General features: G+C 44.7%; 1 protein-coding gene across 1 annotated transcript in view; it reads left to right on the top strand.

The window, feature by feature from the left end:
* UNC79 (unc-79 subunit of NALCN channel complex) overlaps nucleotides 1-26,753 on the top strand; it is a 628,882-nt gene that overhangs the window by 76,428 nt on the left and 525,701 nt on the right. The window contains exon 8 of the mRNA XM_085626482.1: nucleotides 22,165-22,229. Within this exon, the coding sequence (XP_085482608.1) occupies nucleotides 22,165-22,229 (65 nt within the window). The remainder of the gene's footprint in view (nucleotides 1-22,164; nucleotides 22,230-26,753) is intronic.

Genomic DNA, 26,753 nt, shown 5'->3' with positions numbered 1-26,753 from the left:
CACTACGCCAACCAGCCGGTTGGCCAGTACCTTGGCGAGGATTTTGGGCTCCGCGTTCAAGAGCGAGATAGGCCTATAGGATGTAACCCGCTCACGGGGTCTCCCCTCCTTGTGGATCACCACGATTGTGGCCAGACGCTGGTCCGGCGGGAGGGAACCCTGCGAGTGGGCCGCCAGGAACATGGCGCGCAGGTGGGGCGCCAGTACATCCGGTCGCAGCTTGTAGAGCTCGATGGGGATACCATTGGGGCCCATGGCCTTGCCGGATGCGACCGAGCGAATAGCCAGGGCAATTTCGTCCGAGGTGGGAGGAGCGTCCAGCAAATCCCTGTCCTCCACCGTAAGGGAGGGCAGCGCGATGTCCCGAAGCAGGGCATGGGAATCTTCCTCCGAGCAGGGAGAAACCGGGGAGTACACCTCGCGGAAGTAATCCGCGAAGCAGGAGACAATGGCTTCCGGCTCGGTGACAGGCACACCATCCATCCCCTCAATCAAAGGAACCACACGACTCGCTCTCTCCCTCTTGTCCAACCACGCAATCAATTTACCAGCCTTATCACCCACATCATACAGTCGCCCCTGTTGCTCTCTACTGAGGCCCCTGGCCGCCTCCGTGACGAGGGCCCTATAGGCTGCCTGCTTGAGGTGCAGAACATGCAACTTGGCGTCTGTTACCCCGCTCCCCAGGTCGCCCTCTAGTTCCGCAATTTCGGCCTCCACCCGGGTTACCTCCTCCCGCTCGCGCCTCCGGGCATGGGAGATAAAGGAGAGGGCCTCCCCTCTGAGAACTACCTTAAAAGCCTCCCACAGGGAGATGGCCGAAGGGACAGACCCCACATTCTCATCAAAGTATCGCTGTAAGGATTTGATCAAGTCGGCACGAATAGTGGGGTCACGCAAGTACCAAGCATTGATTGGAGCCACCCTGCCCTCCCCCCTAGGGAAGACATCGAAATGTAACAGTACTGGGGAGTGATCTGAAATGCCCCGCGCCAGATGGCACACCTCTCCCACCCTCCCAGCATAGGCCGCCGGGACAAGGATGTAATCAAGCCGCGAGAGGCTACCATGGGCACCCGAGTGGAAGGTGTATTGCCGCTGTGCGGGATGCTTTAGTCGCCAGCAATCCACCAGGCCCAGAGTATCTAAAAGTCCGGATAGCCAGGCCTGTGCCCGGGGGAGGTCCCTAGGGGGATGGCGATCCATAGACCCAGAAACTACCGCATTAAAGTCCCCCCCAATCACCAGCAGGCCACCCGGGAGGTCCAGAAGGAGGCGCCCCAAATCCGCAAATGTAGTAGATTGTAACCCAGGCGGGACGTACACTGATATAAAAACAAACACTCTACCCTCCATTCTACCCACCAGAACAGTGTAGCGTCCCCTCTCATCATGGCGCACCTCATCAATCTCCAACGGGAGCGAGTTCTTAATCATGATACCCACCCCCCGCGAGCCCGAGGTGAAGCCCGAGTGGGCCACCAAACGATAGCCTCGCCGATTCATGGCATGAAAGGAGTTACCTATAAGGTGCGTCTCCTGCAGGAAGATAACATCTGGTGAGATACGTTTCAGGTATTGCAGGACCACACCACGCTTAATCCTGTCCCCCAGGCCGTTAACATTCCATGACAACACAGTCAAATCCCTACCCCCCATCATACGTAGAAGCAATCAGTCGTCCCCCACAGAGCATCTCGAGAGCAACAATACAGTAAAGGGCTTGCCTTGCGGTGCAAACAAACAACACACCCCCCCCACCCCCCCGGCCCAACAGAACTCCCCCCTCCCTGCACCCCTGCATGAGCCCAGACAGCCCCCCCAAAGTGCAGTGTGCCTGTCGCCCCATAGATGAAAAACTAACTAGTCCCCCAGAGGAGGAGGGAAGCCCCCAACAGACCCCACACGACCTCCATCGGAGGGGAACATAAACGATCAGAAAATGGTAAAGGAATGTTGTCCAGAGCAAGGCCTATTCTTCACCCCTCAGTTCTGATCCGGCGGGCCCTCCCCGCCAACCGCACCCCCCCCACCCCCCCGGCCCCGATCTCCAGGCAGAGTGTCCAACCAGTCCCCAGCCGCCTCGGGTCGGTCAAAAAAGTGCGTGCGCCCATCCACCTCCACCCTTAGCTTAGCTGGAAAAAGCATTGAGTACTTAAGGTTCAGGTCCCGTAGGCGACGTTTAACTCCAAGAAAACTCAGTCTCAGTTTTTGGACCGCCGGCGTAAAGTCTGGGTAGAAATGCACATCCATGTTATCAAGCTTGACCGGTCCCTGTTGCCTGGAGGTCTGCAGGATAGCGTCTCTGTCCCGGAAATTAAAAATCCGGGCAATGAGAGGCCGCGGCGGGGCACCGGCCTTAGGTCTGCCCCCAGGGACCCGATGAGCACGTTCCACCGCAAAAAGCTTACTCAGCCCCCGGGGCTGGAGATGGGTGAGGATAAATTCTTCCACAAAAAGATCCGCCGCCTCCGCCTCTCGTCCCTCCGGCACTCCCACAATGCGAACGTTATTCCTCCGGGCCCGACCCTCGGAATCCTCCAGTCGCCGGTCCATCAGGGCGCTCGCCTGGCCAAGCCGGCGCACCTCCTTCTGGAGGGCCACCACGTCCGTCGTGAGGCTCGTTGTGGTGTGGGCCAGGGAATCGACCCGGTCGTTGGTTTTGGACAAGTCAGCCCTCACAAGGCTAACATCCACCAGGACCGAGTCTATCTTTTGCGCTAGGGTGTCGAAGCGCTGGTCCACTGAGGCCTTCATCTCTGCGATGGCGCCCATGACGTCCCGGAGGGTCAGATCCACCGGTTGAGCAGATGCCTCCGTCGGGCCCGCCGGGGATGTGCGCGATGTCTCCGGAGATCCCTTCTGGAGGGTGTAGCGGTCCATACTGTTGGATTGAGGCGCCGGGCCGCGGCGGGTCGTCTTCACCTTCGCCCGGTCGCCATCTTGTTTGGTGGACATGCCTGCTCTCCCACCGTCGCGCCAATCTCCTCGAAAGGGCCGATAAACCAGTTCACGGGTTCCGGGGGGGGGGAGGGCGACCACTGGGCCGCAGGACGACTCACGGCCGGCGGGTCAGCCGGGCACCTGGACAAGGCCACACCACCGCACCCCGCTCCGCAACCCTACCTCGCTTGAGGGCAAGGAGAGCGCAAAAGCGAAAGTGAAAGCACGGGGTACGCGAGTCGCCCAGCCCTGCCCGCCGCTGTTGTTCGCTTTGTCCCCGGATCACCCCACTACTCCAATCCGGGGGGCCAGCGCGGAGAAGGCCGCAACCTTCAATCGGTGCTCCCACCGGTGTCCGGGGTCCGATTCGAAAAGGAAAAACGGATGGCGCCTCAGCTCGGGTTCACCGATGCAGTCCCCTCAACAAGGACAGGATATAGCCAGGATTAATTCAGGAGGTCGTGGTGGTCCTCGGGAGCCTCGCACCTACGCGGCCATCTTGGTTGCGCGCTAGGCTCCTCCTCCCAGCTATTGGCGTTGTTGATAATAATGCAACGCCAATAGCTTAAACTATCAGTAATGCGAAACCTCTTGCATTGCAAATGAACAAATGAGTGGCTAGAAGCTCTCGAAAAGTTCAAGACACTGGAAAAGGTAATTCCCCATTAAAGCAGGTGGCAGATAACCTGTAAAGTCAATCATTTTTTTCAAAACGGAAAAGCCTCGGATCTACAATGTACATGTGTATGGCCCTATATATATATATATATTATAGGGAGTGTACAACCATGCCAAGTAATTTCTAAGCATGTTCGGTCTATAAAGAAAATGAATAACCGATCCAGTTGCATGAAGTTTCACGGTATACCAGAATTCCGATTTAAGTTCACTTAGATTTGCAGGTATTTTCTATGAAAGCTCAGCAACCAATAATGACATCATTCTGATGAAGGGTTTTTTAGATTTTAATTCTATTGCCTACTATATCTGAAGTATTTTTCCTTTTTTGCACAGCCATGCCTTCTGATCTGGGCCATTAATTGCTCACTAATGCAAACTACAAAGAACCGGGTCCCACAGACAAATACGGCATAAAAGGAACGTTTATCAAATAGATAATGTCAAGAATCAATTGAGGGAATCAAATATTTTCCATACAGCGGTTAATCTAGATGTTTTTAGAAAAGGGGCACCAGCATTTAATTGACTACACCTGCTTGTGACAGTCTGCCACAAAGTGGCACTATCTGGCTAATTTTGAGATGGCCACAACAACAGGTAATTAATTCAATATAGATTAAAAAAGAAAATGCATCGCAAGGATGGGAGATTGCCAGTAAATGGCGCTCAGATGTGGACACGCAATGAGAGACAAACACACAGTGCTACCAGCTCGTTTTGCAAAACATACAACTCAAAACAAAAGCTGCGTGGGCATGCCAAGTACTCATTGTACGGCACGGAGGCTTCGGAAAGAACCTAGGCACATACAAAAGGCGGACGCTCCATTAAGCAATAACCCCACAAAGCAGAACAAGTTACGTGTGGGTGATCCCATGAAAGAGTTGAACAAGCAGGAAGTGGGATAAGGGAGGGGGTGGCAAATGGTGTGCACTTTCGCGACCGCTTTGATGTTCTCAGTGGCCGCGTGGCTCACTGAGAACATCAAAGCGGCCGCGAAATGATCACGCAGGCTGCCAAATGGTGCGTGCGCACATGCACTTTACTTGGCGGCCTGAAAGCACTAGTTTGCACTTCCAAATCCCCTGTTTACAAATGCTCTCGCGAGAGCAGCGCTAAAGCGCTGGCTCAGGCGAGACCTAAAAATTAGACCAAAAGTACTTTGGCACACAAGGGGTTTGAAGCACAGAGACATAAAATGTATCAGTAGGTCCATCCAGCTTGGGTAAAAAGGGAATTTGTGTGTGTATGTAAAACTCAGGACACATATTTTCACAGCCAACGAGTAAGCAACTAAGCCAATTTTCTGCCCAAGCAGCGAGGTCCACACATTCAGTGGTTTAAAGATTTCCTCAACATGCCTTCAAAAACATTAAAGTGCAAAATTAATTTAACTTGTTTTCCTTTTAAATCTTACAGTTCACTTTTTTTGGTGCTCCTCCGTGTTTCTTAAGTGGCATGTTTTGCAGTTCATTTTTTTCTTGCGCCTGTAACACACACTGAAAACGCACAACTTCTGCCCAGCATTTGGACTTGAATGACTAATACATTTGTGTGTAGATTCTTCCCCTCATCATAGATGTCTACCCCGTGCTCTTTAACTTCTATTGGTGGCGTGAGCATGTTACAAAACATTTAATCAAAATGTGTGAAAGAAACATGAGACAATACATATGTATTTCCCGTCCATTTAAGTGAAAAGACCTTCACGTGTCCTGCAGATGATGCTTTTTTCCAAACTGAATGTCATTACCTGCTCTTTCTCTCTTTGCCCTTTGTGGATTTCTGATTGGAAGATATTTAAGGAACCTGAAGTTAGTTAAAACTCTTATCATGAACCTAAGACCCTCACTACAAATTCGGCCTGAATATGTTGTGGAGACGCCAGGGGCCAAGATCTATCATTCCAGCCAAGGTCCCTGCTTCAAATTCCGGATAGTCTGAGCTGTATACTGGGAAAGCAGAATACCTGCACCCCAATCGGAAACACTGGGTTACATACCATGCATTTTCCCCCATCTTGGAGAAATCTGCTTACATTTTTCACCTGCTTCGAAATGGTACAAAGTGTCAGTGGGGGTGCTGCAGGGCGCGCTGGGTTGGGGTTCTGGCTGTTCAGGGCAGTCTTCTGTGCAGCCTCTGCAGGTGCAAAGTGAGGTTTGGTGTTTCTGGACGGGTTTGGAGTTTGCATACCAGATAATTCCAGGCTGTGAGACACTTGTATTTGTGGATGGTTTAATTCCAACCCGACTTATTGATCTAGGTGAAACTGCACACTCGTAATGAGGGACTACGGAGGCATTCAAGACATTCAATATTTCCAAATACATTGCTGTGCTTCATTGAATTAGACATAAACCAATTGGCAAACAGGTTACTGAATAAGTTAAAGAAAATAGAGTAAGACTACCAACACAACTTATTTAAAGTAAACATTTAGGAGTTGATCTAGAGTTGAGTGGTCATAGAAGGTCCTCAAATTACTGTCGGACGTGCTTCCACCTGTGGGATTTCTTTCCAACAAACTATACCTGTGATGGAGGAAATTCTACTGGTGTATTCTTCTTCAGATTTAGTACTTGTAGGATTTTCCATGACCACCGAACTCCTAATCAGGGCCATATACTAGAATGTCTCTATTCGCAGACATTCTACAGTACCACAGCCTTAGTGATAGGAATCACTTTATCCACATTGCTCACACCTTTTAGAACTTTGTTAAAATGCAATATGTTTAGACTTATTGACACAGAACAGGCATCTTACCACCACTATCGGCACCAATTGTCTCTTGGGGGAAAGAAAAACATTGTACCTGTCATTGGCCAACAATTATACCATGCATCAGTTTCACTGTGCCTTCGAGGGTACTGTGTGGCTACCAGTGTCGGCTGCTGTGGCATTGAAGTAGTGCACAGCGTTCGGGGGCAGCGCGGGGTGGAAGAATATTAAAAATAATGCTTACCTGTTGCTTCTGTTCTCTTCTGCCCATCAACACCCGACAGTCAACAGGCACCCCTACACCAATCCAGACGCTGCTCTCACGCTGATATTACCCAGTATGAGAGCAGCACCCGGATTAGTCTGAACACCCTGGTTCAGCGCTCACTAAGGGACTATGACCCTGTGCCTGTTCTATCCTCGGCTGTACAGCACAGCTTGGTGGAGAGATCTAAGTGCGTATTTTGGTTTGGCCATCCTGAGACGGCCAGCCAAACCGACATGCACACTTGCAGCAGTGCCACCACCTCTTCTCCTCCTTGGTGCAGCTGTCCATCAGGATGGCCCGGCCCTGCCCTAGACTTGGCTTAAGTAAGTGAGGAAAAAGAAAAGGATAATAACCTGTGTTATTATCATTCATGTTTTCACTGCTGCAAGAGCAGTGGGGGCAACGCTCCTCCACCTTAATTGAGGAGCCGCCACTGGTGGTTACAGATCCTCGTTTCACATGTTGCATCTACACTGGGGGAGAATATTTGAGTCACTTGTCTTCTACTAATTCAGGAGGTAACAATGACAATTTTTCATGCAGCAGGATATCACTTATCACATGTATCCCTGGGATATGGGCCAACAAAATTGAACTCAGAAGACCAAACAAAACACAAGCGGAAGTTGCAAAGGAGTGGTGAGTGGGGAGTGAACAGAATTGTGGTGAATGGTACACAGGGACAGAGTGGGACACAGTCTGGACAGAGAGTGCTCAACATGACACACAAGAAGCATGTGTCTGAAAGTGGGCCATGTGCTCAAGGGGAAGGTGAGAGAAGAGAGACAGTATTTACAGTGCTAAATGGGGCAAGGTACGGGTGAAGAATAACTCAGCACCATGGCTTAAGAGGTTAAAGTTGGAAACTGGTGATGAATTGGTGGAAAGGGACCAATTCACTATATACTCCCAGAAACATAGATTTTGCTTTAAGCAAAAGTTCTAACCGTATCAGTCAAACATTCGAGGTGCCTTACACCTCATATTTGCTCGAGCATAGAATTAGTCTAGGCTCTCAACTAAGGAAGAGTGGTGCAGGGGATGCCGTATTGTGGTCAGTGTGGTTAAGGGGGTCCAGCATAGTAGGTCATATAGTCACCCTTCCACTTGCCGTGGTCTAGAGGAGGCGTCTGAGATCGCCCCTTCGCACTGGCCTTGAACCTACCCAGCCACTGGGTGACTGCTGGAGGTTCAAGGAGCGATCTCAGACCCCTCCTCTAGACCGCGGGGACCCGCCGCAGAGGCACTCCATTCTTATGAATGGGTAATAATAGGAACACCATTAAGATGTTCCCATGAGTACTTTACCTCATCCAGAGCCTTAATAGAAGTACTATAGGGTGTTTATTTCCCTGCTCCTATTTTTATGCACCAAATCACATTGCGCGGTCCTCACGAAGCGCACCAGGATCCATTAGGGACCTTTCTTCCAGCGCGAAACATGTCGACCAGGCTTCACAGTCACAAATAGACACGGGTACTGAGAGCAGCAGAGTAATACCTTGACCTCTACCATATTTGCTAATAGAGGTGCCTCATCCTCCCCGGATTAACCTTTTACTTTGACCTCATGGACCTACGAATAAAATTGACTTCAGGGTACCATCGGGGCAATTTTAATACACTTGCACCATTCCCTTTTAGGCCCACACACCCACATGCACAACTGCGGCGTCGCCTAAAAGATCTCTGACAAAGAGCCCTCTTGCGGGGTCCGTGGAGGACAGCAGCGCCACCCCCACAAGGAGCAACGCCAGATGATGAAGCATGACACTTGTAAAAGTGTTTGAGGGCACTCATTTCTAAAGGAGAAGTTCCCCCCATCTTTATCAGACTGGAAACACATAGACACCATTTTCTAAACTTCTGTCCTATGTAACCAAGTAGGTTACAGCTTTCTCTTTTAGAAACAGTTACCATCCAGTGAGTACATATTAGTTCTTGGGAGCAATGGCACTGGACCTACCTTTTCTTTAACGCTCCCCGTCCCCCCCTCTCTTAGTGTTTAGTAAGTTGAACTACATCAGGATTAGCGGTATTCTCTCCAAGGAAGCTAAAGTTACCCAACAAAAGAAAATGTTGGGGTGTGAGAACATTTAGAGCAATGAATTCCATAAGAAGCTGACTAAAGTATTTTTTTGGTCCGAGAGGGCGATATATTAAGGTGTCCCTCCAGCAGTCCTTAGGAGAGATTTCAACTCTAAAAGCACAAATCTCTACCCAACCTACTTGTAGGGTATCTATAAACAAGACTTTAATAGAGTCTTTAAGGATGATGGCTATACCACCATCAACCCTACCTTCTCTGTCTAGTCTCAGCCTTCGGTAGTTATCTGGGAGTGCTAGCAGTGTGGCTAGTGAAGTCGAAGAATTTAGCCAGGTTTCAGTGAGGAAACCTACGTCAAGTGTGAGAGAAGATAGCAGATACCAGAATTTGACCGCATGTTTAGGGACAGACCTGGCATAAAAAGGAAGCCAAGTAATATAAGGGGAAGTAGGGGAGGGCGTTGGTGAAAAGGGATGACATTGTGAGTCTGTAACTGGGATGATACTAAAAGGAACATTAAATTACTATTGGCCGCCACGGAAGCAGCTCGTCTGATCTTAAGACCCTTGTGAGTCTTAATAATGCACCCCTAAGGTAGGCCCTAAAGGCTCATAGGGCAGGGTGCATGGTTTTTAAAAAGTGGGACATGTGTGTTTAAGTTTTAAATGTCCTAGCAGTGAAAATCTTGTAAAGTCATTTTTCATTGCTGTAAGGCTATCTCTCACAAAGACTGACACTTGCTACCATATTACACTTCATACACTAATACATGCTAACTTCAGACTGAGAGCAGATAGATAAATGATGTTTGCATTCAAATGAATTGTAATTTCAAATCGTCTTTAATGGCGGGGTTAGATTTTAAATTACATTCCTAAAAATGCTATTTTTAGAAAGTTGGAATTTTTCTGCCCAAACCAACTGTGTCCTCTTGCTAGTGTCCTGGGTCACATGATTGTGAATGACTCTGCTGTTGTGGGTTTTGTTCGTGGGTCCCGTGCTCTCCATGCCACTGGAGTCAAGCTAGCCTGGCTGATGAGTGGTGATACCCTGAAACCGGTCCTAGGATGCTTGATTCCAGTCCAGGGAGGACCTGACCTAGCAGTTTGGGCTGTGGGTCAAGACTGATTTGTATATGGCTGGGTCTAAACTGGAATGGCATGGGGAGCAAAAAAAACGATGGATTTAGGCCCAGATCTCTGTACTGGGGTGAATGTATGACATTGTTCTGCAGTCTGTCCATCAAATGTTCTTTTTGGTTTTGTGTTAGTTCCAGACAGCGACACGAAGGAAGCCTGAGTGTGAGGGGAGAGGGTCTTCCTGAAAGGATGGTTCGGGAGGGGCTATATATCGCCCTGATTGCACTTCAAAGGGCCTTGCCAACAGCACTAAAAAAGGAACCTGATACCATGCCTGCCCCTGCCTTTGTCCCCATAAACAGTTTGGAGCCAGGTCCAGGGGATGGGGAAAAACTGTCCAGAGCCAGTTTTAGAGGTAGGTCAGGGAATTCCCCCACACAAAGGCTGCCACAAGGTATAAAAGTAGAACCTTCAGAACCACTCATCAGAATGCTCCTGGACCTGTGGACGATTGAAAAGAAGGACTACCCTGCTGTCATATGAAGAGGGGCTGCCCTGTTGACTGAAGGAATGGATCTGCTAGTCTTGAACCCATGCTATTCACAGTGACTCAAAGGGTCAGCTGGCTGACCTCCTCTATGAGCTACAGAGACACAACAAGCTTCCAGAGACCTCCGTACAGCTGCCCAGCACCAACTGGACCTGCTGATGGCCTTTTCTGGAATGGGTCCTGAACCCCAAGAGGTGACCTCCAGGTCCTGGACCCTTGGCTGGCATCAATGAGAATTCCTCCTGATGAAAAAGGGGATGTTACAGAAGTTTTCGGCTTCTTACAACTGCAACGTGATCTCTTCACATCAAGAATTGATTGCCAGTGATGACCACTAACACAATATTCCAGCGAGACCTGCTCTTCACACCGACAGCAATCATCTGCGACAACTGGCAGGCCACTCCTGCCCTTTGCCCTAAGAGTGACCGCAACAATGAAGCAATGCAAGGCTCGAGCAATAAACAACTCTTTGCGCTACTGCAACGACTATCTGCGACGCTCGTCCTGCTCCCTGCACTGAGAGCCTTCTTTGTGTGGCCCCCAATGGAAACCGATCTCCTCGCGCCAGATGTGAGATGATAACTCTTCAGGGAGACCAGCCTGGCCTCTGTATCTGACTCAAACTCCATTCTAGTCGGTCTGAACTGGTGACTTTTCCCTTGCTTAACGCAACCAGATAACTGTGAGTGGCCTTTGTGTTTCTTGATGCTATTTTCATATAAAATGTAAAAACTCGTAACTCTGGTTCTACTGATTGGATTATGATTGTTTCACTTTGATTTTCTAAATTAAAATTTACTCAAAGTTTCTACATATGTTTGGGATTTTTACTTCTGTTTGAGTGCTGCATACATATTTTACACATTGCCTCTAAGTTAACCCTGACTGCTTTTGTGCCAAGTTACCAAAGAGTGGGCACAGGTTCATTTAGTGACTTTTGTGGTTCACTCTGATAAGAATTATGTTTATTATTTGAGTGGGGCTTAAACTCCTCTCAACTAATAACCCAATTTCTTACAGACTGACTACATGACCCAGTAAAGCTCTGATTACGATGAACCTCACATCTCATGTTGGGAACTTATTCTAGTTTATGGCCAAAACTAGATTGTATATCAGGCACAAATTATGAGTGTTTTCTCTTGCAGTTTGCAGATGGTACACCTGCCACAAATTGCAGGGGCAAATACATCACATGCATGGTTTGCACACGCTGGAATGGAGAAAGACATGCGCTATTGCCATGTCATTCAGCAATCCAAGGTTTCTCACTCCGAATCAGGTGCAAATTGCACACCAGATAATTGGGGGATCCTCTGCAAATTAACAGGTGTGCAATTTGCAACCACATTTTCTGCGTCCATCTTGATCGAGCCCTTAGTGTGAATTTTGCTCTTGCAGTCGAGGCTGATGTGGTTTTAAAAATGGGAGTCGAACGGATTGCCCCTTTCCTTCCAAAAAGCCAGCCCTACCGGGCCCTATTACGCGGCCGACAGCCTCGCAATGCGATCATTGCTTTTATTAATGGGGAGCCTTCAGAACCATGGACAGCAGCATTTGTGCAAGTGTGTTTCCTTGCCTCTGACCTTCATGGGAGCTCGTTGCTATGGCAATCTGGCTTTATTTACAGTGCAACGCTCACCAGTGAGGTAAAGCAGGCTATTCAGCCTATCAGCAAACACTGCAGCATTACCAAGAAAGAATCCTGCTGCTTTACAAGTGTTCAATAATAGCCCCACGCTGCTCCTATTTCAGTGCAATGGCCAGGCGCCTCGGGGTGAGGTGTGACTGCTGCCAAGCTCGGGGTAGCTAAACACAGCCAGATCTTTTGTTTCTCGCGAACAAGAATTCACACGAACAGACAGAAACGTTTAAAAATAAAATAGTGTGATTTACAGCTCTAAGGTTTACTTTAAATGATGTAATTTCAGCAAACAATCTCCCAGGAAAAAGAAAACAGCAGTAGAACTGGAGGAAAGCTGGACACCCTGAATTGGAAAAAAGGGTCAGCGTTGAACTCCCTCTTAAAAGACCTTCAGCACGGTTCAGTTTTAAAAGGGTCATATAGGAAAAATGTAGATTAACAGGTCAAGTCTAAAGCCCCAGTAGGGTGGGCATAACTCCTGTAATTCCGTGTAGTGTAATCACGCAGAATTAACCGACAATTCCACGAGTTTATGCAGAATTACGTGAGAAGGGTAACTCTGCATTAGCATCATTTTCTGAGCGCAAAAATGTTCCTACAAGGATGCATTTTATGCTAAGAATGTGTTAATAGTCACAGAACGTGAATAGCGAGCGTGAGCAGCTGCCCGTGCTCACTAAATGTGCATTTGAGGTTGGATTTTAACTCAACATACTCCCGGCATTAGCACTCTTTTCTTAGCAAAATGTCGCTTCGCATCGAAAATTGACACAAGGATGCATTTTGCACTTAGAAAATAGCACTAAATGCAACAGAACCTAAACAGGACCACGAGCATTTACTTGGGCTTTCTAAATGTGCGCCCACAGTAGGATTATCACCCAAATTACGCGAGCCAGCATAATCGCATTATTAGCAGTAATTCTGCATCAAAGAGTAACACAGAATTAACGAAATTGCTCCGATTACTCCGGCAAATTTGTAATTCCGCCCAGGGCCTTGTCCCAAATGGACCTAGACGGTTGGCCCTAGGAGGAAAGACTGCTTTTACATCTGCCCATAGATAATTAAGAAGAAAGTGTCAAATGCAATTGCACCTTGCTCAGATTTCATCAGCCTCCACTAGTCTTGAAATACCAAACAGTGGGGCCTCCCGTACAAAACGTCAAGGGAGCCCAGAACATTTCATTTGTTCTGGTTGCCTCACAGATGGACAAAGGCTTGGGCCGAGAGGAGGCGCCCCATGGGGTGTGCGCCACAATGTGCCACTTACATGGCAGTAATCAGGATATTTTATGCAAAAATATTGTTTGGCATAAATATTTTCCTCAAGATCGTTTACAAAAATATTGTTCTATTATTGTTATTAGGCGCCTTGATGCCTTTGGGCTTAGTTGCGCATTATAAATATCTTTTCATTCATTCATTCATTGTAGATTTCCTATTGCGAACTCCTTTCCGACAATTTTTATGTAAACAACCTTTAGGATGCAATATTTTTGTGAGAAGATACTCTGACAACAACATTCTCACAGAATACCCCCGTATATTACGCCCTTGAGCTCCAGTAAAGTAGTTATAGGACTGACCTTCACGGTTCTGATGAACATGCATTCCTGATGTGTAGGCGATGCATATTAATCAAGAAGGCGTTGTCCAGCTTAGTGATGTTTCCATGGTAACTGCGCTGGATGCGGGGAATGTGAGGTAGGGAGCCTTGACAGCATGTGAATTCACGCGGATGGACTCCACCACCTCAAAACACATACACTTGTATTGGTCTTGTATAATGAGCATTATATGAGGATTACCTTTCGGATATCCAAATTACAGTCTTTGTAAAAGATTTATGACTCGTCTGCCTGTGAACTTTCAGTTTTTATCTGATACCTGTGCCTTTCACTACACAGAAAAGATCATGCGAAAATGTGTTACTATTCAACTGATGGACTTCACCCCTAACAGCCGGCCACTGGGCTCGCTCCAGACCTGGGCATAGCAGTGACACTTCTATGCTCAAAATTATAGATGACTCCCTAAGAATCAGTGATGCAGGCAAACATTGCGTGGTATTAATCATTGACCTGTCGGCTGCCAAGGATTACCATTAATCAAAATAACTTCCTCCATAGTCTGCAGAAGAGAATGGACACTGATAGTATGATACTGATCTGGATACATTATTGCCTCTCAAACAGGACCCGATGCATAAACATGTATGACTCTATTGGTCCTCTGGTGTTCCTCAGTTTCCCATCCTTGCACCCCTACTATTCAACTTGTACACTAAACCTCATGGCAAAACATTCTCTAGAGCAGGTATTGACAACCACCAATATTTGGATGATGAGCAACTTCCTCAAAATAGTTAAAAATTGAGAACAGTGAGGCTCTTGCCAATGACTCTTTTACACCAGCTCATGGATTTCCAGGACAAAAACTCAAGCTCAATTGGCAAAAAACAACCTCTCTCTCTGTCACCTAACAGTTTCAAGGCCCTCCTGCAAGCTTTGACGACCCCAAGTATTTTCCCAAGTTTATGAAATCAGCCAAATCTTTGTTTTATGTTGAATAATAATTTCAGCCTTGATGTGCACACCAAAGAAGTCACCAAAATGTTAGACTACAACTTAAACTACTCCAGAATTTCAGATTATTCATTCCAAAAGAAGATTTTAAAACTGTTGTACAGGCACTTGAAATATCCCTCATCGAGTAAGGGAACGTTCATCTAACTTGTTTACCCGCTGTGGTCCTTACAAAGCCGTTCTTCACTCGCCTGCAAGGCTTAACCGTGGTGTTAACCAATTTCCAGATTAACTTCTGGTCTCAAGACTCTAAAATGTCTCCCTCTTGAAATATGATCTACCTTTGAGACTGCAGGTATCACCTTTAAGGACTAAAACTACAAATACCCTCAAATCAAATGAAAACAGTTTTTTTGTGTCAGACAGAAGCTCACGATGCTCAAATGTTCTCCTCCTCAACACAATGTTTCAGAAATGCTTCCACCACTAAATGCTCTTTCTCAGATAATGATCCAAATATATGGAACACTATCCCTAACATTGGCTCCCATACGCTCCGTTTTAATATATAATCCTGAATACAATTGACTTAATCAGACCCAAACTTGCATAGTTTTGATTTGATTTGACCTAATTACTTAAATATTTGTTTGATCGTCCTACATTTTGACCTAAGTACAGTTGACCTATTTTTTGTCTACCATGCCTGCAGACCTGCTGCATAACACTGCAATGTACATGGTAGGTTAAAGTAGTGCCTCCAGCAAGTGGCCTAGGTATAGAAACTGTCATGACCAACTGGCATGTTCCTTTCATTTTTAGTTTCAGGGAAGGTATGTGTGAGAGGCAGGAGTACAGAGAGAAAATCTCTTTTAGACCCTCTCTCGGAGTACTATGGTAAACCTTGAATGCACATTACAGGATGTGCACAAATTTCCCTGAGACCCAGAGTCTTTTCCTTGCAGGCATTTCACCAGATAATAATCTGGGGTCTGCAACTCGCAATAGGGGAACATAAGCTGTATTACTGCTTTATCCACTGTTCTTGCCTGCAGAATTCAAATGATGCGGTAATACCACACATAGGAAAGAGTGAACGCCACTGTATTGGTACATACGATATCCTTTTATCAGGGCATGTGCTTACTCTTCATGTTACTTGGCTGAATAAAATGACAGTGAAAACGTTTGTGACTTAATAGTTAATGGCTGACTTCAGGTATAACGTTCATAGATTGTGACCTTCGGAACCCGCACCATTTCTTCTTGTCTGAATGTCCAATCACCCCGTTGTAATTTTTGTAGCAATAGCAATTTTTCTAATTTCTGGTGAAATGAAGAAAATATGAGGAGACCCCACCAGTGCAATTAACTTCACCATAGCAATAACAGAGCAGGGGTCAATTCACTGCTAATTATCAACCAACGTAACCGTTTCTCAAGAAATCAGAGTGTTTTCAATTCTCACAAAGTTCAATATCAGGCCCCAGATTTTTTTAGTTCTCGGCTAGACAGCGCAAGTGTTGTCTCAAAGAGACATGTTGTGTTTAATGTGTGGGCTTCGGCCCACCCCCAGACTTCCCCTTTGCTCGCTCCATCGTCTTTCTCATATTCTTTGTCACCATTTGTTCCTGGCATGCATGGTCATGCCTCTTCTTCTATTTAGCTCTCCCCCAGACAATCTACCAAGTAGTTGTAAACATCCACTACTCCAGTTTTTATGACCAATTCGGGACCTACTTTTTTCTTTCCATTTCAGCAGTCTACAGAGTTCTTGTGCTTTTACCAGCTCTGTCTGTTTCCTCCACCACCTCCATACTGTCTCTGCTTGCTCCTATGCATCGCCCAGTCCTTGCCCCGTCCACATATCACCCCCTCCCCCATCATTGCTTTAAAGCACCATTGTAGTCTGTTTCGGTCTAGTGAGTAGTGGTGTTCTACCTTTTATTATCCTGTTCGTTTATAGCTGACATGCTGATTGGAGCATGTGTGCACTGCTGTTATTACTTGGCAAATGCATAGTTTCTGTTTATTTTAAACATGTGTGGGTACTAGGTGTGCGCAGGTTTACACCATATGTGGCTGACAGGCAATGGTGTTTATAGCTGGAAAATCAGACCTCAAGTGAATCAGGTATGCGTTATCCCAGGGCATGTCAGAGCTTCTAAAGTACCTGTGTCTTCTGCTGTAATTGCATAGCCACGTTTCTGCGGTGCAAAATGATTGAACTGTTTGTGTCTCACCTTGTTACTTCTCATTTCAAAGGGTGGAATTCTATTTATTCAGATTTCTCCAGTTGAGACACTTTCTTACTTTTTCCGCATTCACCGGTGAAGTGTTTCCGTGCGCTATTGTTGCTTAACTTGAATTCTCTTCAGAGAAGCCAGGCTGAGTCTTGATGTCATCAAGGTCTGTTTGCTCCTCAGTGTTCATGGCAAGAGTAGTCCCTTTAATGAGGTTGTCAATGCAATGAATTTCTTCATGTTCTCTACTGTCAACCAGCCTAACACTGTGATTCTTTCTGGGTTTTTTTGTGCAGTGTTATACAACAACAGCACCACCTGAAGGTAGTGGAGTGCTTTATATTAGCTCCAGTTACTTTTTTGTGCAGCTTTATATAGCGCCAACAACACCGAAGGTATTGGAGTGATTAACATTATAAACAATTCTTTTACACAAGGACAGATTAATTTTTGTAGGCTCACGGAGATTAAGTGATTTGCCCAGAATCAAGGATGTTAGGCTGATGCCAAAACTCAAACCCGGTTTCCCAGCTCCATAGTCGGCAACTGTGGCCCTTACACCACATCCTCTCCCAAGAGGACACCACATCGCTTCCCTAGCCTCAGCCTTAGTTCCACATTTTATGACTACGGCCAAATCACTTAATCTCCCTGTGACAGTTTGCATTTGCTGTTGATTGGCCATCCACCTTCTGCCCGTCGCTGTTTGCCCATTGACCTCCATTGCACAGATCCCCTCCTCCCAATTCTGCTTTTCACATTTTTTGTGCAGTTTTATATAGCGCCAACACCACACAAAGGTATTGGACCACTTTACATTAACACAGTTACTTTTAACGAGAACACAGTAAACATAGGCAAATCCCATAATCTCCCTGTGGCAGCCCGCATTTGCTGTTGGTTGCCTGTCAACCTACCAACTGCCACTGCATGCCTACGCTGAACTCTAATTGCACAGATCCTCTCTTCCCCCAGATGCCCTCCTTCCCGAGTCTTTTTTTCACATTTGTTTTTTGTGCAGTTTTAAGTAGTGCCAGCACCACCCGAAGGCATTGGAGTGCTTTACATAAGCACCAGTTATTTTTTATGTGTGCAGTTTTATATAGCGCCAAACACCACCCAAAGGTACTGGAACGCTCTACATTAGCACCCGTTACTTTTTTTCTGCAGTTTTATATAGCACCAACACCACACAAAGGTATTGGAGCTCTTTACATTCGTACCAGTTGCTTTACACAAGAACACATTCATTTTTGTAGGCACGGCGAGATTAAGTGATTTGCCCAAACTCAAGAATGTTAAGTCGGTGCCGAAACTCAAACCCAGTTTCATACATGCCAACCCTCCCGATTCAGATGGGAGGCTACTGATCTGAAGGCTAGTCTCCTGCCTCCCAATTCCTGGATGCAAAAACCTGATTCCTCAGCTGGCTTCAGCCGACTGGGTCTGGTCTTGTGTCATTTGAAAGTATGCACTGCCAGTAACCTGCTCCTGCATGCCAGTGACAACATTTGCCAAGCTCTCTGTCTACCATAGTGGTTTCTCTGTGCTCCTGAAATACATTCTCCCGAATATTTTAATAAAATCTCCCACTTCCCGCTTCCAAAATGTTGGCATGTATGCAGTTTACCAGCTCCATAGTCAGCAGTTCTGGCCCTTACATCACATCCTCTACCGAAAGGACGCCATATCATCTTACTAGCCTCTGCCTCAGTACTACATTTTGTGATTACAGATAAATCCCTTAATCTCCCTATTTGTAAACACAAAACGCCTTGGCAAAGCAAGTAGGGTTCACCTGTGCGAAATCTATTATTTTCAGGTCTCCGCAAGACAGTGCACGCGCCGCTTCGCTAAGCAGCGCATGCGCTGTCTTGAACAGATGTGTTGTGTTCTGCCTGTAGGCTTCCAGGCTTCCCATCTCCTATCCTTGATAAACTTCAGCATCGCTCTCATTTTCTTTGACGCCATTCGGGCATCATGCCCTCTTGCTCCCGGTTGTCATAGCTATGTTTTCTTTGTTTTCAAGTACTCCATAGGAGTACTGTTATCAGGCTGTCTCCCTTTTACGCATACACACGTGGGGAGAGGATGTAGCCTTACGGCTAGAGCGGTCGACCTCGAAGCAGGGGAAGCGGGTTTGAGTCTTGGCATGGACTCTCAACTTCCTGTGATTCTGAACAAATCACTTAATCTACCTGCGCCTAACATAAATGAATGTGTCTGTAACACAACTAGTGCTCATGTAAAGCGCTCTGATACCTGATACCTTCAGGTCAAGTTCACGCTATATAGAACTCTAAATGATATTATAAAATAATCAAAAAATACCCCTAAAATGCATGAGCATGTACATAAACAAAAGCATTTCTTCAAAAGTTGGTAAAACACGAACAGCACTTGTTTATTTTTTTCGCACGATCCTATGGTATTGGAGCACTTGCTTTGTCCTCCATCTCGCCATAGCGCCAACACGAGCCAATGGTATTGGAGCGCTTTAAGTAGTCACCAGTTACATTCCACAATTACACATTCAATTTTGTCACTGATCCAGATTCAATTAAGGTATTTATCCTGCTCCATTGTTGCTTCCTCCTGCCCTCTCCACTTGTTGCTTGCCCATAGGCCCATCCCCTCCTGCTTCCCTGCTTCACCCGCCCCCCACTACCTCCCTCGTCGCTGCTACTTTTTTTTGTACGTTCCGATGATATTGGAGCGCTTGTTCCGTTCTCCATCATGCCATTGTGCTAAAACCAGCCAATGGTATTGGAGCCCTTTAAGTGCAAACCAGTGACATTACACAATGACATCATTGTCATACGCAGGAGGAATCGTAAGTGATTTGCTCAAAAACACAAACTGCTCAGCTGACCCTGAGATTCGAGCCTGGTTCCCAATTTCCCCAGTCGGCAGGTCTGGCTGTTACACCACATTCTTACTTCACTTCAAAGCTCCTCATCTATTTCTCACTATCACTTCCACATTTGTTCAGCAAGCCCCCGTCAACACCGAACAAGTATTGCCAAAGCCAATAGATCTCAGCAATGCCGAGTTATTGGCCTTGTTAATGTGAATGTCATTTAGCCACGCTGTCTAGCAGCACATCTACTGTTCAGTATGGCTGAAAGTCACAGAAAAAAGTGATATGGTGCAGCCAGCGCAGGCCACGTCATAGCTATTTTCTTTGCTAGGAGGGGCAGGACAAAAAACTCAACATGGGGGTCGAAGAGACTTGGCGCTGGCTCAACATCGTCTAAAGGATCTTTGTTTTTAGGTCACAGAGGTTGGTGGAGCAAACAAATGTTGGTTAAATTAACGCCTGATCAGGCTTGCAAAATATTGTCCAACAAAAAGTATGGTTCTCAAGATAGTTTACATTTTTCATACTTCTCAAATGATTCAAGTGTAGGTGAATCTTTAATGTCAAATGGAAGTGATGTTCAGGTCACAGATTTAACTGATTCTGTGTCAGACTCTGTCAACTAATGGCTTGTTACAAATTAATGATTCTGTGAATTCCAACTCAATTTCTGTAAGACCTTCTCACAATTGTGCGTTTCCTTCAAAGTACAAAGATTTTTATTTGTCTTAAATGGATAATAAATCTATATTTTTGTTGTTTGTGAAAGGGAAAGGGTGATGTAATATACTGTACATACTTGTACTTCCTAGTGTTTACCTCGCGCTTCCACGAGCTTTCATGCTATTGTCCACATTCTGTTTGTTGGCATGCGCGCTAGTTCTGTCATGCGCGCATGCTGTACAATTGATGCATAAACATGTATTGCTTCAAATCAGCATTCTCGTGCATCCAACCTCCTCCTTGAAGTATGAACGGACTTAACAGGGATTACCCGTTTGGACTTCAGGGAGGAAGGATGCACTCCAGTGGTGTATTCGTGTAACTTCAATAAAACTACATCTTTTCTACAAATTGCTTCTCCACGCTTCTATTTTGTTTAATGAGAAGCACCTTCATTTCAACATCCTGTGATTCTGGGCTTTCAGTGACTTTCAGCCATGCTGTACAGCAGAAGTGCTGCTAGACAACGTGGCTAGAAGGCAGTCACATTGACAATGCCAATAGCTCGGGGGTTTTATTTTAGCATAGTGATTTATAGTGAGCAAGCATGCTTATCTGGACTGCTTTTTACCCCACCTCTCGTTCTCTCTCCCACTCCTCTCTTAGACCCTCTTGATAGTTCCCTTAGTAGCAGTGCTTGAAATGGAAAGATAAAAGTGCAGGTACTCTGTAGCAGAGTACCTGCTTGTTTCTGAGAACTGCCGGTACTCTCCAATTAAAGGTATTGCATTTCTCTTTAGAAGTGCCGGTACTCTCCCTCTCAAAATAAAAAAGTGCCGGTACTCCGTACCGAACAGTACCGGCCCATTTAAAGCACTGCTTAGTAGGTGTTTTCACTAATATCCTTCGACTTATCTGCCTGGTCCCTAACTCTTAACTATGAGGCTAGGGTGCTCTTCTAGGGCAAAGCCACACTTCTTTCCACGTGGGAGGTGTACCCATGCGACCTCATTCCACGCCTCCCTACCTGCACATTCTGATGCTGTGAGGAGGAGGATGCGTCATAATGGCCGTGCTGAGGCTGCTGTGGACTTCTGGCTTCACAGGCCCGGAAGAGGAGAGGGCCCGGAGGCAGCAGGTCAGGAGAAGGGAAGGAGATGGAGCTGTGATGTGAATAATGGCAGAGAAAGGGTGGGAGAGATAACAGTGGCAGAGAGCAGGTCAGGAACTGTGATTGGATACATAACGGCTGGTATACCCAAATGTGAACGCTCGTTTAGGGAGATAGTGATGGAGCGTGGGAGAAGAAACAGGGGCGGGGTGGTGCCAGCCTCTTTTTTTAGGCGTTAATTGAGCTCGGAAGATTTGGCGCACCATCCCTTGCCAAAACTGTCGTTTAATCCTCAGACCGCCCAGGCAAAGGCTCGCGGTCTGAAGTAAGTCAAGTATTCATCTTGTAGGTGTAGCTGGTAGTTTATTTCATAAGTTGTTCAGACCACCCATTGCAACATAACAATACATTAGGTATCACGCGCCAAACATTCTTGCAGAGCGCGTGATACCAACTAAACATTAGGACTATAGTATCTAAACTCATTACACGGTCTTTCTCTGCGCCGCTACACACATAAAGAGACTAACAGATGCTTTTCTGACAGGATTTTCGGTTTCCGACGAGCCTGCTTTCTGGTGATATATGTGTACACATTGTATGGCGTTGTTGCAGCGAGTCAACCATATACTTTCTGATAGATTGTCCTTAGCCCCGGAGGTGTTATTGCCGCCCTCCCACCTCACAAATAGCTCAGAAGCAGTTACCTTTGTGTCGATGGAGGAGCCATTCGGAGACATGTGGGAGAATGCAGGGTTTAACATGTTGCTATGTTTTTCCTGGATAGGATGATTCGGACTGATGCAGACTCTTGTTTTTCAGCCTGGAATCCCATTCATTGCCAGCACATCGAATGCCACAATGCCATCAACAAACCCGCTGTGAAGGTACCGTTTCCCTTTCCTTTAGACTTCAATACAGCCTCGGTGTTCACAGCAAGGAAACTCCAAAGCGGTGGAATATGCAGACTGTAGTGTCGAGTAAGACGGAATTCCTTAGATTAAACTTGTATTGTATGCTAAATGCAGTCGACGACGACGCATAGGAATATATGTGCAGTATCAAAACCTGCTTTTCAAGCGGGGTTCCAGACTGATCCAAAATTGGATTCAGATTTCCTGGAGGACCGTCTGTAGCAAGTTTTCTGTTAACACCGTCATTTCTCTTTTTTTGTTACTTCAAGGATGTGACACATAAACTGTTGTTACCAGAGCCATTTTTGTCATATTCTTTTGGATTATTTCGAGAGATTACCCAGTTCTGCAGCGTGGTGCAGGTTTGCAACATGTCCTGGAGCATTTTAAGAAATGGTTGGAAGAGTTTAGTGTCATTCATTAACACTTTGGCTTTAGTTCGTTAATCTGCCAGATCTGTGGAACCTGGTGGTTCTCATGATATGTGAATAGAATTTAGTAAGATTTTCGTAAATTCATATTGAATGTGCAATGAGCAGCACAAAACGTTCTGGGCATCTCTTTAATTTCCCCTGCACACATTTGAGTGACCTTCTCCAAAATGTTCTACACAGGAAATGTGACACTTAAATTTGAAATTTAATATGAACTGTACAGGTTTCATGAGTAAGATTGCTTGTCCAGACGAAACACGTGCAGTAGGAAAACAAATAGCGTATTAGGCACAGACGGACATTTCGTTATGGTTTAAATCTTTTTATACAGTCAGGCATTTCTTTATGGTTTAAATCTTTTTATACAGTCAGGCATTTCTTTATGGTTTAAATCTTTTTATACAGTCAGACATTTCTTTATGGTTTAAATCTTTTTATACAGTCAGGCATTTCTTTATGGTTTACATCTTTTTATACAGTCAGGCATTTCTTTATGGTTTAAATCTTTTTATACAGACAGACATTTCTTTATGGTCTAAATCTTTTTATACAGTCAGGCATTTCTTTATGGTTTAAATCTTTTTATACAGTCAGGCATTTCTTTATGGTTTACATCTTTTTATACAGTCAGGCATTTCTTTATGGTTTACATCTTTTTATACAGTCAGGCATTTCTTTATGGTTTAAATCTTTTTATACAGACAGACATTTCTTTATGGTCTAAATCTTTTTATACAGTCAGGCATTTCTTTATGGTTTAAATCTTTTTATACAGACAGACATTTCTTTATGGTTTAAATCTTTTTATACAGTCAGGCATTTCTTTATGGTTTAAATCTTTTTATACAGTCAGGCATTTCTTTATGGTTTACATCTTTTTATACAGTCAGGCATTTCTTTATGGTTTACATCTTTTTATACAGTCAGGCATTTCTTTATGGTTTAAATCTTTTTATACAGACAGACATTTCTTTATGGTTTAAATCTTTTTATAGAGTCAGGCATTTCGTTATGGTTTAAATCTTTTTATACAGTCAGGCATTTCTTTATGGTGTAAATCTTTTTATACAGTCAGGCATTTCTTTATGGTTTACATCTTTTTATACAGTCAGGCATTTCTTTATGGTTTACATCTTTTTATACAGTCAGGCATTTCTTTATGGTTTACATCTTTTTATACAGTCAGGCATTTCTTTATGGTTTAAATCTTTTTATACAGACAGACATTTCTTTATGGTCTAAATCTTTTTATACAGTCAGGCATTTCTTTATGGTTTAAATCTTTTTATACAGACAGACATTTCTTTATGGTTTAAATCTTTTTATAGAGTCAGGCATTTCGTTATGGTTTAAATCTTTTTATACAGTCAGGCATTTCTTTATGGTTTACATCTTTTTATACAGTCAGGCATTTCTTTATGGTTTAAATCTTTTTATACAGACAGACATTTCTTTATGGTCTAAATCTTTTTATACAGTCAGGCATTTCTTTATGGTTTAAATCTTTTTATACAGTCAGGCATTTCTTTATGGTTTACATCTTTTTATACAGTCAGGCATTTCTTTATGGTTTACATCTTTTTATACAGTCAGGCATTTCTTTATGGTTTAAATCTTTTTATACAGACAGACATTTCTTTATGGTCTAAATCTTTTTATACAGTCAGGCATTTCTTTATGGTTTAAATCTTTTTATACAGACAGACATTTCTTTATGGTTTAAATCTTTTTATACAGTCAGGCATTTCTTTATGGTTTAAATCTTTTTATACAGTCAGGCATTTCTTTATGGTTTACATCTTTTTATACAGTCAGGCATTTCTTTATGGTTTACATCTTTTTATACAGTCAGGCATTTCTTTATGGTTTAAATCTTTTTATACAGACAGACATTTCTTTATGGTTTAAATCTTTTTATAGAGTCAGGCATTTCGTTATGGTTTAAATCTTTTTATACAGTCAGGCATTTCTTTATGGTGTAAATCTTTTTATACAGTCAGGCATTTCTTTATGGTTTACATCTTTTTATACAGTCAGGCATTTCTTTATGGTTTACATCTTTTTATACAGTCAGGCATTTCTTTATGGTTTACATCTTTTTATACAGTCAGGCATTTCTTTATGGTTTAAATCTTTTTATACAGACAGACATTTCTTTATGGTCTAAATCTTTTTATACAGTCAGGCATTTCTTTATGGTTTAAATCTTTTTATACAGACAGACATTTCTTTATGGTTTAAATCTTTTTATAGAGTCAGGCATTTCGTTATGGTTTAAATCTTTTTATACAGTCAGGCATTTCTTTATGGTGTAAATCTTTTTATACAGTCAGGCATTTCTTTATGGTTTAAATCTTTTACAGTCAGGCATTTCTTGAATGTTCCACAGTGAAGAGTCTGTAAGGGCATGGCAGTGTGGGCACTCAGATACACCAAGACTAGGACGCCGAGCAACTGTCTGAAAGCTGGGACCGAGCAGACGGGAGGGGGCAAGCTTTCTCTAGCATCTGTTTCAAGCAGTGTCTGAGGACAGATTCTTCCAGCCTGAGAATGTCAGGTGGGTCGTATGGCAAGATGAATACTAGAGCGGGGAAAAAAGCTAGACGAGTTTCTTGAAATGCTGGACATTGAAACAATAGATAGGCTAATTTGGATGATGGATCCACCACAAGGAAAAAAAAACAGATTGAGGGGCATGTAGGCTGGAGTCTGAAATCATGCTGGAAGTAGGAGCTGTGGGTTATTTGTCATTTTGAAGCTTTTGCTAGAGAACCGTTGAAGCCTGCATCAAGCAGATAGTCAGAAGGCTACTGATAAAGATGGGATTGGGGAGTATTAGAGAAAGAGAGAGCTTAAACAGTGGGGAAGAAGTACATGTAGATGGTGAGTAGTTGATATTAAGGATGGAAAAAGCCACATGTAAGGGAGTCAAAATTGACAGCTTCATTGTACCCTGAAACCAAGCAGCTTGGATGGAAATACATTGTGCTGCATTCTAGAAAGTGAAAAAGGAAACATTCTAAAAGCTGGATTAGGAAACTGACTTACAATTGGATCCAAGCAGTAAAATGGTCCTATTGGCTGGCTGGAAGCAGACAGCTCATGATAAAATTGGCTGATAGCTATATCCCTGCCTGTAGGAAAGTGCCCCTTTTGTATGGTCACCACCCTTACTTTTTGCCCCGAATGCTGATGGTTGTGACTCTAATAATTCACTGGAGTCTGCTGCCCAGAACTCAGTGCTTGTGCTCCAAAACTGTTATGTTTGACTTGGTAATCCCAAATTGCCCAAAAGCATGTCACAATCTTATCAGTGAGGGCAGTTTCTTCACACTGAGCATGTGCCACCACTTTTTATATACTTTGATATACTTTCCTACTCCGTTGAGTGTGCTGGAGTTGAAGTCTTGCCTGCCACAAAGTTTCAGGCCGCTACCTCATTCCCCAGGATCAAGTGGAGTGCCAGTACCTTTTCACTGCACATGCCGCTGCCAAGCATTGTTTGTTGCCAATCTGGCAAATAATCCCCACACTTGACGCACCATCTATAGGGAACACCGTGCACCCTTCATCCGAAGTCAGCAGCTGTGCATCTGTTTGCAGCACTGTTTAGGAAGTAAAATCAGCATCCCCGTGGCTCCCGTTCAGCACCATGGACAGCCAGAACAATTCTGCACCTGGACTCCACATGCTAGGTAATTTTAATCTGACTGTCATGACATGGTCCAGGGGCTTTCATGACCTTCACCCTGCAAGGTTTCCACGTAATTTGACCTACAAGTGATCGATTGTCACTATCGGGTTTTCCCATTGACCCGCAACGTTAAAGTGTCACTGTATTATTGGGCAGTGATTTAATATTGTTAAAAAAATGTATAACTCCAGTTATATGTATGCTATTCTGTTCGTTTTGGTATCTAAATTAAAGCTAAAAATACACACTATTTTTATAAATTGCTGTTGGATTTCTCTCGAGTTGTCAATTGCTCATCGTCCATGCTGGTACTCGGAAATGCTCAACAAATTTTTCTCTAGTAAAGCCTGACTACTCTTTGCTACACTA

Source organism: Triturus cristatus, chromosome 9 (genome assembly GCF_964204655.1).
Source record: "Triturus cristatus chromosome 9, aTriCri1.1, whole genome shotgun sequence".
Classification (NCBI taxonomy): Eukaryota; Metazoa; Chordata; class Amphibia; order Caudata; family Salamandridae; genus Triturus; species Triturus cristatus.
Note: the sequence above shows the minus strand (reverse complement) of the source record. Positions and strands in the feature narration are given on the sequence as shown.